Source organism: Hippoglossus hippoglossus, chromosome 1, assembly GCF_009819705.1.
Source record: "Hippoglossus hippoglossus isolate fHipHip1 chromosome 1, fHipHip1.pri, whole genome shotgun sequence".
In the NCBI taxonomy this organism is placed as follows: Eukaryota; Metazoa; Chordata; class Actinopteri; order Pleuronectiformes; family Pleuronectidae; genus Hippoglossus; species Hippoglossus hippoglossus.
In genome coordinates, this window is record NC_047151.1 from 17,818,499 (window position 1) to 17,830,633 (window position 12,135).

At 38.2% G+C, this 12,135-nt stretch overlaps 1 protein-coding gene across 1 annotated transcript; it reads left to right on the forward strand.

The window, feature by feature from the left end:
* The first annotated feature begins 387 nt into the window (after positions 1-387).
* On the forward strand, positions 388-8,039 carry mettl14 (methyltransferase like 14). The gene is made up of 11 exons (XM_034595614.1): positions 388-586; positions 1,034-1,122; positions 1,410-1,497; positions 2,827-2,904; positions 4,023-4,110; positions 4,610-4,700; positions 4,833-4,974; positions 6,017-6,109; positions 6,810-6,926; positions 7,206-7,416; positions 7,534-8,039. The coding sequence occupies exons 1-11, from the start codon at positions 521-523 to the stop codon at positions 7,839-7,841; spliced, it is 1,371 nt and encodes a 456-aa protein (XP_034451505.1). The 5' UTR covers positions 388-520; the 3' UTR covers positions 7,842-8,039.
* Positions 8,040-12,135: the final 4,096 nt, after the last annotated feature.

Below are 12,135 nucleotides of genomic sequence, written 5' to 3' on the forward strand. Positions count from 1 at the left end.
TTAACAATGTATAGAGTGTATTTCTGATTAATTTAATGTTATCTTCATTGAAAAAAACAGTGCTTTTCTTTGAAAAATAAGGACATTTCTAAGTGACCCCAAACTTTTGAACGGTAGTGTATATGTACATATCTTACATGTAACATATCACATATATGTACATGTCATACATGTAACAGATCACATATATGTACATATCTTACATGTAACATATCACATATATGTACATGTCATACATGTAACAGATCACATAGCAATACAACTGACAACAGCTGCTGTCATGTGTCTACAACTCTATTTTAGCAGCTAACTCCATCCACAGCAGGGACGTACATCCATACCGACCGCCCCGGTGTAGTAAACGAGTGTACCCATTGAGTTTTTTAGCGGCTGCTGCTAACATAGATGCTACATGTTAGCCGCTTGTTGTTTAGCTAGTCCGTCAGATACATGTATCGAAGGTTCTTCTAATAACTTACGACCAGGGGTTTAAACTAATCACGATTTCTAAGGGGGCGAAATGAATAGTCGACTGCAGGAGATTCGCCAGCGACAAAAACTTAGGCGGCAGCTTTTAGCTCAACAGGCAAGTACACAGTGTTGATGTTGTTAGCATGTAAGCTAATCTAACAACTCAAGCAAGAGTTAGCGTTGAGTGGGAAACGCATTTTCCGACCCAGTGGTTAAAAGGACAGAGAAGTTGGACAATGATGGAGACAACTGAGCTGATGGAGCTGATTCGAACATGTTCAGCCTCGTACACGCAAATCACCTCAGTGTAAATGCAAATGAATGAGTTGCACATGCTGACGCTGTTTGAGCCCATTTGATACCGAATAGGACGCTTGTAAATACAGCAGTGATACGTTTAAGTGTAATCAAAGGATGTGCATAAAAGAAAATACTCATAATGAAACGCATTTGCTGTGTTGGTATAAGGTTGAATAAATAGTCAGGACTGGCTAATGCTTCAGATAAGTGAAGAGAGAATATACCAGAAGTTGATGGACTAACGACCTGTGTGTGTCCACAGCTGGGAGCTGAGAGTGCAGACAGCATCGGAGCTGTCCTCAACAGTAAAGACGAACTCAAGGAGATAGAGGAGACGAGAGAAACATGCAGGTGAGAGGTTGTTCAGTCTCATAACCAACAGAGGGAAAAGTACTATTGGGTACAACTATTAAAAGCAAACTAGCGACTGATTTTAATATGCCCAGTATGTGCATGACCTCATAAACCCCATTTGTTAATTTTTCGGACTTTTCTACATTGCACAGCCCCCCCTTTTACTCCCGAATCAGTTTTTGTGCGGGAAATGAATCCCAGTTTTGTCTCATTGTCGCCGGTGCCGAACTCTTAAAGGGAAATCAGATGTTAGAAATGTTATCTTGGTGTTTGTATTTGTGCAGGTCTTCATTTGACAGTTCAGCGCTGCCCTCTAAAAGGAAGGCACAGACGGAGGGAGAGGACACAGAGGAAGATGTGGAAGAACAGAAGGTGAGTGTAATCTCAGTTTACCGTGATATACAGAATACAACCAAAATTAGAATGATAATAACATCAATATGTAAGGATAAAACATGATTACAAAACAACACAAGATGATGTTGTGTAAGTCAGTGTGGGGGAGTGTTTTAAAACATGACACATGCTAAAAAAAGCTGCATTGTCTCAGGCAGGTTTTTCCAGAGCCTCTGGGCACTAAAAGCTAAGATGTTTTTTTCTGCGGGACAGTTAAGATTCCCCTTGCCTGAGAAACTAAGGCCCTATTCCATTTCACTCCTCCTCCCTTCCCCTCAGCCCTGCCCCTCTGTTTTGTGCATTCGCGTGTAGGCATAGTTTGTCCCCATCCTTGTTGGGATGGAGGGGAAGGGCCAAGTGTTAAAAAAGGGAGATTTGTCAGACTCACATTTCAAACCGAGGGCCATGGGAATTTCCCTGAATGCCTTGCGAATCATCATCAAGATGCAAGAGTCCCACATTCTTCTCCATTAATAACAATTTAAAAACTATGATAATAATTGTAGTATCTTAGTTTAATATCGTTTCAATGTATTATGGTCATTTGTTTCGCAACAACCTTAATTTTTATTTTATTTTGCATGATAATCACGTATTTTGACATAATTTCATGTCGCATACCCCCCTCTTTGAAGACACACAATGCACTTGATTGAACCCGCTTATAGCACTGATGTTACTGAACTTAACTGCTCCTCTAATAACAAAGCATTCTTGCAGAGTTGCCTACAGACCACTGCTAGCAGCCTGAAGCTGTGTGCTTTTGATTTATACGTGAAATATTGCAGAGCATCCAAGCTTTTTAATTTCCATTTCCATAGATGTTATTAGGATATCATAGGTTTGTCACTTTAGTAACTGCAAACAATAGCATTGATTTATTTAAAATCTCAACAATGTTAGAATGGCAGAACTTTTGTTGCGTCTGTTTACATCGACTACTGAAGGGGGGGAATGGGATTGGGCCTAGACTATAAACTGGCAGTTTTGGAAGTAGTCTTGAGAGTATTGAGCTATATGTACAGTATGTGTAGGATTTAAGGACATCTAGGGGTGAAGTTGCATGTTGCATATTGCAACCAACTAAAGACCCCTTCCCTCAGCCTGGTAGCCATCATGTAACATTATATAGAACTTGAAAGGCCCTCTTTAGAGACAGTGTTTGGTTTGTCCATTCTGGGATTCATTGTGATTTCATTCATGTTTTAATTTGTTAAATTTTAAATTCTTTTCAATTGCAGCCATTGTGTTCCTCACATGCCGATAAAGGATATGTTTGTTTTTGTGTTTGCGTGTATGTTTTAGGAGGAAGTGGAAGTGCAGCAACTGGATGAAGGCAACCCATACGAGGAGGTGTACAAGGACTCGAGTACTTTCCTTAAGGTATATTACTGTCTTTGGTTTTACACACACAATGTGAATTTTCTACTTTACATTGTTTATATGTTACCAGTTATTAGCCAAGACCAATTATCTGTATTAGCCATCTTTAATATAGCAATGAGCAATATAGATTGCTTATATGACTATAATGGAACTCATTAGAGCTCATACCTTCGCCAAGGCCCAACAGTCCCTTTAAAGTACATCAAGCTGCACCAAATTCACACACTCAGATAAATCATCCCCTCAATGTGCCAGATCAAGATCTAGGAATATGTGAAGTGTGCAGGATTGTAGATGGAAGAGGAGCCTAATGAATCTCACAGGTAGGTAAAGCTGTCTGAAACAGAAACTAAATGGAATGAGACCCTGTCTGACCTGACTGGCCTGATCATTTAGCGTACTGATACTTTTCGGAGACCTATTTCCATTTGGGGTGGGAACCTTTTCACCCAGTGGACTTAGTGTTGACACTTTTTCCAAGTTATAAAAAACGCATCACAATAAGAAATTCAACCAAGCCATGGTACAATAATAATAGTAACAATCAAAATTATCATTATTATTATGTCATTTAGGGCTGGGCGATAAACCTACAGATTTAAGATACGTCGATATAACGTCGATAGAACTCATCCCGTCCATGTTTTGATAGACCACAGTCAGTCAGTACAACTGGTTAGTAATACAGCCTGTAAATACAGGTAAGAACCAGTTTAAGAGACCGAAGGGCATGGTGTTTGAGTGGAAACTATTTATATCATTGGCTTACTAAACGCTTCATCTTTTAAGTTCACACAAAAAACTCATGCTCTATTGTTGTTGAAGTAAAACATGTGTATAAATGAGGCGATGAAGTGTAACAAAATCAGCGTTATTTATTTGTTATTATTTATTGAAGTAGGAGGATTCCCAATGTTGATGTGACATCGATATTTAGTCCGAATTTATTCCTCATAAGAGTTTGAATTTTGTTTTGAGACTGGAAAAGTTTTACAAGTATTGAAAGTGCAAAATACATGGATACTAAATATCTAACTTATGTCTCTTTTATGCAAATATATTTTCTTGAGTACCCTGCCAATCTTGTTAATCCTCATTCATTTGTTTATTCTCAGGGAACTCAGAGTTTAAACCCTCACAATGACTACTGTCAGCACTTTGTGGACACAGGTCACAGGCCACAAAACTTCATCAGAGATGTCGGTGAGTATTTGCATATGTGTGTTAATTAGCAGTCGACCTTTTGGGGTTTTCAGTTTACTGAGCACTGAGACCGGTGGCTGATTATAATGCCAATTTTATGTTGTGTTTTTATGTCTTGCATCTGATAAAATACAACAAATTCATTGTAATATTAAAAAATGAGAAACAACATTGGTGAACTTAAATGAACATTTATTAATCACTAATGTTTTCCCTTGAGCACAGAAAAATATTTGAAAATAAAAAGATGTGCATTATCTTTGTTTGCTGAAGTAGAGCTGTGATCTATACTTTGATTATAATTATTTTAAATGTTCATAAGTAATCAGACACTGAGCTCTGCTGCTGCGTCTGCGGACATGTTTTCTCTATCAGCCTTGTGAGCCCTGCACAGTGTTATCATGATGTAAATTCTCTTATAATGGCTTTCTATCACTTGTGTTAATGCACACGTGCAAGCTCACATGTGGTTCTGACCTCTATGTCCTATCTGGTTAAGGCTTGGCTGATCGATTTGAAGAATACCCCAAGCTTCGAGAGTTGATCAGACTCAAGGATGAACTCATCTCCACCACTAACACCCCACCTATGTATGTAAAATAGTTGTGTGAATGGAAGACCACATATCTTTCAATAAGAAAACACTCACCATGTTATGCTGGTATCCAATGTTTAAAAAACAAAAAAACATATTAAAGCTGTGTGTGTATCTGTATGTTCAGGTACCTCCAGGCTGACCCAGAGCACTTTGACTTGCAGGACTTACAGTGCAAGTTCGATGTTATTCTGCTTGAACCTCCCTTAGAGGAATACTACAGAGAATCAGGCATCAGCAATACTGAACGTTGCTGGACCTGGGATGATGTACGTATGCATCTTTGAGTGTTTGGCATCAAGCAGTTTATGTTGATACAGTATGGGAATAGTTACAGAGCACTGCTATGACTGGCTTGCAGGTAGCAAGCGATAGTTCAAAAATGAAGATCCACTCATTATCTACTCATCACTATAACAATGGAGGGGTGGGTGAAGTGTTTGAGTCCACAAAACGCTTTTGGAGTCTCAGGGGTAAACAGCGTTGCGGCCAAATCCAATACAATTGAAGTAAATGGTGACCGATTTTTCAAACGTAAAAAAACAAACATTTTTAACAAACATTAAATGCCTCCATACTGCTCCTGTGGTGTTATCCAAGTGTCAGTAAGCCCCGACATTCAAATTGGACTCGAAACAACGTCATTTACACCATGTTTTAAGCCTAATGTCCTCTGTAATCTACGCACGAACACGGAGGACATCAGAGGACATTTAGGCTCAAAACATAGTGTAAATGACGCCGTTTGGAGTAAAACCTCTGAAACTCAAAGAGTTTTTGTGGTCTCAAACACTTCCCCCTCCATCGCCAAAGTGGTGAGTAGATAGTGAGTGAATTTTCGTTTTTGGGTGAACTGTGCCTTTAATATTTACAAAGAGAAATTGAGTAAAGTTAGTAACAACGAAAAATACAGCGAGGAGTGGAAGTCAGTATCAGGAACATATGGAAATAAAGTTAAAATAAATAAATCTTGGTTTGTAGTGAGGATTGCCACTTGGGTATCTATGAGTGATTTTGGTTAACTCCAAGTAGAGTTCGGTACCCAAACCTGCAGAGAACACAATATTGATCCCCAGGCGGAGAATTTTGATATTTTGAATAATGTTTTGAATATGATAAACGGCAAACTCAACTCTCCTAGCTGGGGTTGCATCCACAATGACCCTGCCAATGTACAGACCGTAATCAAACCAAGCAGCTTAAGCACGTAGCCCAAGGGAAATGAAGAGATAAGTGAAAGGTACATTCATTCTGTATGGTTTATGCTTTTGGCATCACTTTCACTCACTCCTCTCTCTCCTGCTGTTGTAGATCATGAAACTTGAAATCGAGGAGATATCGGCTCTGCGCTCTTTCGTCTTTCTGTGGTGCGGCTCTGGTGAAGGCTTGGACTTGGGCAGGATGGTAATCCGATCGCTCACATTAACGTTAAAAGCACAAATTAAGTTATAGGCAAACTCTTAGCTTTGTGTCAATTTGCGTCATATTCTTTACCGGTGTCATTATGTCTGGCAATTTTAAGTGTGCGTGTCATTTTTACAATTTGTTGAATAAAACCGCATTCTTTGAGTCCTTCAGAAACTCACCTGTTCAGGGTGCTTTGGAAAAAAGGCCTATTTGCATAAGAAAAGCTCTCATACCAACAGTATTATTTTCTTGGAAAATGGTGGTCTGACGTTTGTCCTCTTTGAGCTTGTCAGTAACAATATGCAGCCTTTACAGGAGCTGGTAGGTTTGTTTTTCCACAACAATTTAGGTTTTCTCTGACTGTGGTTAAGATGTTTCCCATTGTCCGCTATTTGTAGAAAAGTAGATAAGATGTTTGATTGCTTTAATTTCATTAGGATCTTTTTTATACTAATGCCATTATCAAAATGTTTTTTTCCCAGTTTTTTTTTTTTTTGGTGAATTTACATTATTTATGATTTGCTATTTGATGAAACCCTTGTTTTTGTATAATCCTACTTACAATCAAAACAGCTAAAAAAAACAGAGAACAGGGGCAAAACCTTCTTGGCGGAAGCGATAACCTGTCAGTTGAGTGCTTGTTAGCTCTTGCTCACATAATCCTTCATATTACTTATCTTTATTACACCCATTTCAGTGTTTGAGGAAGTGGGGCTTTAGGCGGTGTGAGGATATCTGTTGGATCAAGACTAATAAGAATAAACCAGGAAAGACCAAGGCACTGGACCCAAAAGCAGTGTTCCAGAGGACCAAGGTACAATATTCACACACAAGCCCACCAGAAATAAGAAATATAAGTTCATAGTATTGTAAATATAATGTAATGTGTGTGTGTGTGTGTGTATATATATATATATATATATATATATATATATATATATATATATTTATTTTCTTTAAAGGTCTGTGGATGTTGGATATTCAATTGAAAGTTTTCAAGACCCATCTACAAACGATGCGTTAAAACTTAAACTGGTGTAGATGCTACAGTATATTGAACTGAACAAAGACATGTGCAACACATTGCTTCTAGGAACACTGCCTGATGGGAATCAAAGGAACCGTGCGCAGGAGCACTGATGGTGACTTTATCCACGCCAACGTGGACATTGACTTGATCATCACTGAGGAGCCTGAGATGGGAAATGTAGAGAAGCCTGTCGAGATCTTCCACATCATCGAGCACTTCTGTTTGGGCCGCAGGAGGTTGCACCTGTTTGGGCGAGATTCAACCATCAGACCAGGTGAGGTGGACACATGCACTCTCCCAAAAGGGGGTTACCTTAGGTGAACACTGTCATTAGTATGTTCAGTTAATGTTTCTGCTGTTGCTAACTGGTCTTGGTGTCTTCTGTCTCTAGGCTGGTTGACAGTGGGTCCCACTTTGACAAACAGTAACTTTAACTCTGAGACCTACGCCTCACATTTCGTCTTGCCCAATTCCAGCCTTTCTGGCTGCACCGAGGAAATAGAGAGACTGCGGCCCAAATCTCCCCCTGCCAAGATGAAGTCAGACCGCGGTGGCGGAGCACCCAGAGGCGGAAGAGGTGGGCCGAATGCAGGAAGAGGGGGAGACAGAGGCCGGGAAAGAAATCGACCAAATTTCCGTGGGGACAGGGGAGGGTTTAGGGGAAGGGGAGGGCCACACAGGGGTTTTCCTCCTCGCTAGAGCATTGAGCTCATGTAAACCAGACTGATGCTCGGAATATCCGTCTGCATTAGCTCCAAACTTGTAATGCAGTGGGTTTGGTCACCATGTGACAGCTGAGAACATAGTGTCTCTTTGAAACTTTTTGGTCTGTTTATATTTTTCATGGATATGCGTTGCATTGAATGGCTATTCTCTGAATAAACACTCTTCACTCTTTGTATTTGTGTATTGATTTGTATTGTATGTCTTGTGCTTGCATATCTATTTTCCTAAATGTTAAAAGCCAAAAGATGGTGATTTAATATTCGCTAAGCAGTTCTGATTCAAATTTTAAAGAGAAGTTGTTTTAGAATGCTCGTAAACATTAATCATTTTGCACTGTCATTTTATATAACCATTGGTTTTATTTCCTTGTCCCTGACTTTTTTTTGTTGTATAACCTCAGCTCCATAAAAGCGTAAATTATTGATATATAATATATAATACAAGGAAATACAATAAACAATGCACATAGATTGAGTTTTGGTGCCAGGCTAAGACAAAATTCTAAAACCTCTTTGCTATTTATAGAATTGCTTGCTTTGATTGCTGATGCTGTAGATTAACCTTTAGACATGCGGGAATTATGCACATCAACAACAGGTCCTGCCAGCTGTATGCCAAACCAGCAACCTTTGGTATACAGAGGCTTGAACCTTTTATCCCATGCTAAAACTTTGCCTATACAATAAGCATGTCCACAGCAATACAGATAACTTTTTTTTTTTTTTTATCCTATAGCCACAGAAATATAATTATCAGATTGGATCATTTTACTGCATTTTGATGAGACAACTGCCGAGCTTATGGAATAAAAAATATATTTGGTGGTAGGTGATACTCTAGAGGCTTCTTCGAAGTCAACCCTAAGTTGGAATGCTCAAATGTCCCTGAAGGGGTTTAAACTAAATCAGCATTAACAGAATGTTGGTGAGCCTGATTCAGTGTTGGTTTGTTTTACGTCCCTAAGAGCACAAGACTGTCTGGTGTCTCATACAGAAGAAGTGACTCATACAAGAATTTGTGGTTTCTGCATCATCTTGATTGTTTAACATTGACTTCGCATATTGACATTCATATATACCTACTAAATTGACATAATATTTATATTAAGTTCCCCTTTATTGTGATAGTGCTCCTGCTACTTCTGTATATTCTCTATATGCGACCCCTATTGTGAATTGTGTGTCTGTCTGACCAAGAAGAGAGATTTGGCTCATTCTTGGCTTTTCTCTTTTGTTCCCTGTTCAGTTGTGTTTTCGAAGTCGTATTCCACAGATTGTAAAACGTCTCTGACACATTTTCTTTTGCGTAAATAGAATAAAATAAAATTGGATCTAACTCTACCTCTCCAGAACACACTGCTTTGAGACCATAGCGATGCCTGTTTTGAGACAAAAAGGGACAAATGTCACAATGACTGTTAGTTTTGTATTAACGTCAGACCAAACATCGATATTTGTTTGGGAATAAAAGTATTTTTATTGCATGAGTTGTGATGTCGTTTCTAAGGTGCATCGATAATATTTTAAAAGTATTTATGACAGCGCTGAGCAGCTGCTTCTGTGACAGACTGATGCACTCAAAGTGTCTCAAGACAGGTAACACAGGTAACACAGGTCATTCTTTCCTGCTGTTGTACAACCAGCACCACTCCCAGTTGACCACATGCACCAAATTCTAAGTCTGCACTACAAATCCTCATATGTAACTTCACTTACATATGCAAAATAATTTAATATCTGTGCAGTTTCTATATCTGTCTGAAATTTCTTATAAATCTTATATCTGCAATCTTTTCTATACTTTATATACTATTACTATTCATTTTATATAACCTTGTATTTATATTTAATAACGTCTTGATTACTTTGTTACTTCTTTACTGCTGAACGTGTAGTGTAGCATAGCATAGCATATCACTTGCTTGGAAAACAGCGCAGTCAACAGGTTTGTGTTGACTTACTCTGGCCAATTCATTTTCCCTCACATTATATTGAGATTATATTCTTAGATATACTCTTTTGTTATTTTTGTTACATTCTCTGTTGTATTTCCTGCTCCAATAAATTCACAAAAGACAGTTTAATCTGAGAATTCTTAATTTCCCACACCAAGAATTTCCACCACACTTACAGTTGCAAAAACCTGTGCAACACTACACCTCTAAGCGAAAGGAACTACACCACTGCAGAACAGTGAGGGTTCACAAGTGTCTACAAATTGCTTGTCTCTTTACCACTATAGAGAAAACTAGTGAGTCATTATTGCAGAGGTAGAGGTATATTTTGGACACTGCCAACATGTACAACAGTACCTAGTACTAGTAGTGGTAGTAGTAGCAGTAGTACTGCTTTTGGATTATTCGACTAGCCTTCTCTCTGAGGTTTCTACGTTCTTTTTACCCTGTTAAAATGGTTTTTTTTGTAGTTTTTCCTTACTCTTGTTGAGGGTTAAGAACAGAGGATGTCACACCTTGTTAAAACCCTATGAGACAAATTGTGATTTGTGAATATGGCCTATACAAATAAAATTTGATTGATTGATTGATCGATGTATGTTTTGCATTTAAAATGTTTAATACATGTTTCATTCCTAGTCAACATTACTGCTAGAAAGAGCATTTGTTCATGTCTTATTAGGTTTAATTAAATTGTAAGCAAAGGGGACATGTTTCTATTCTGCTTCTCAGTGGTGGAAGTGTTTTTTAGTAAACAATAGTAATCATCAAAGTATTAAATTATGATAAAGAATGATGACTATGATGACCAGGTGCTGGGTAAGGGGATAAAAATTTGGATGGACACCTCCAAAGTAACTCCAAAGTTGTTATACTGTATGTATGCTATGTCTTCTTAGATGGCTGTCTACATTCAGGAATTATCAAGGGCTCATTCGGATCAGGATTCAGATCCTCAGCGACAGACCCGCCAAGTTTGAAGTCGATCGGACGATTATTTCTCGAGAAAATTGAAGGAAAGGCACACATACACACCAGTTTAACTTGGAAATTGCAAATCTTTCCCTTTCTGTTTGGGTGTATCCTAAGAATAAGCAGACAACCTTCTACACCTGTAAATCAATCAAGATAAGAGTGCAGTGATTAGTGGCAGGCTATTTACACTCACTACGTGATCTAAACCTGGAAAGTGTTCCTTTTTGAATTGTGATCAAGGTTTAGAACAGTAAATGCATTTTATATGATCATTTATAGTAAATTTCGATTCTCTAATTATTTTCTCACAATGATGGATATTACATAACAGCCAAATCAAAGTTTCAGCACCATATGCAAACACAGCTGAGATTCTATTTTAGCACGTTACATATGTTTGCAATAGCTAGACTGTTTTCATTACATACAAAGGACATTCCCTCCCACACACGCCCCACATTTTAGGTTGTGCCTTCTGCCCTTCATCCTTTTTAAATGGAAATGGTGTACAAAAACAAGTCCTGCAACATATGTCACAAGAATTTCTTGTCTCTGACAAAAACCTCAGTCACCTCTTCACTTCCATTTCCAAGTAGAGGAGATAAGGTAGCTGCTGCTATCTTAGTGTCGGCTTAAACCATCCACCAAACAGTTACTTCGAATAGAACAGGCCTGATTTGGGACACCGCGGAGGTAAAGAGCACATTTTTTTTACTTGCATTGCTGAATAACTGAACATAAAATTGAGCACTTGAAGTAAAACCCTTAAGGAATCACTTTTGCATCACCTTCATCTTCTTTGTGTCTATGTCAATTTACATTAAAAAAATATTATCAATACATACATGCATACATAGTATGATGTAGAAAATGTTATATGGAAACTGAGTTGTGTTATTTTGAAGGATTTCCATTAGAGTCCAATAATAATTTCTGCAATCTATGCTTTGCTTTTTACAAGTGTGCTACTTGTAGTGGAAAATTGTTTCATTTTATTATTATGCTATGCAGTTTATTGCGAAGACTGTAATTGTTAAAAATATGGGATATATCTAATTTGATGGACTTTACTGCTTGGCTTGTTAGCGTGTGGCTGCTATATGAGCATATTTTTAAGATAACATAGCAAAGGTTAAATCTTTTATCTCTCACACAGACCTGGAAAAATCATTCACGCCCTCATCTCCCCAGACTCGACTATTTTAACTCTCTGTATTGTGGTCTTTTTCAGAAATCAATCCACCCTCTATAATTATTCCAGAATGCTGCTGCTCGGCTTTTGAAAAAATGTAACCATACAACCCCTGTTAAAGCATCCTGGGAATGGCTGTCAGTTTG

Coding starts and splice junctions, on each gene's coding strand:
- mettl14 (XM_034595614.1), top strand. CDS start 521: ATGAATAGTCGACTGCAGGAGATTCGCCAGCGACAAAAACTTAGGCGG. Junction 4,111..4,609: donor AAACTTCATCAGAGATGTCG/GTGAGTATTTGC, acceptor TATCTGGTTAAG/GCTTGGCTGATCGATTTGAA. Junction 6,110..6,809: donor GCTTGGACTTGGGCAGGATG/GTAATCCGATCG, acceptor CACCCATTTCAG/TGTTTGAGGAAGTGGGGCTT.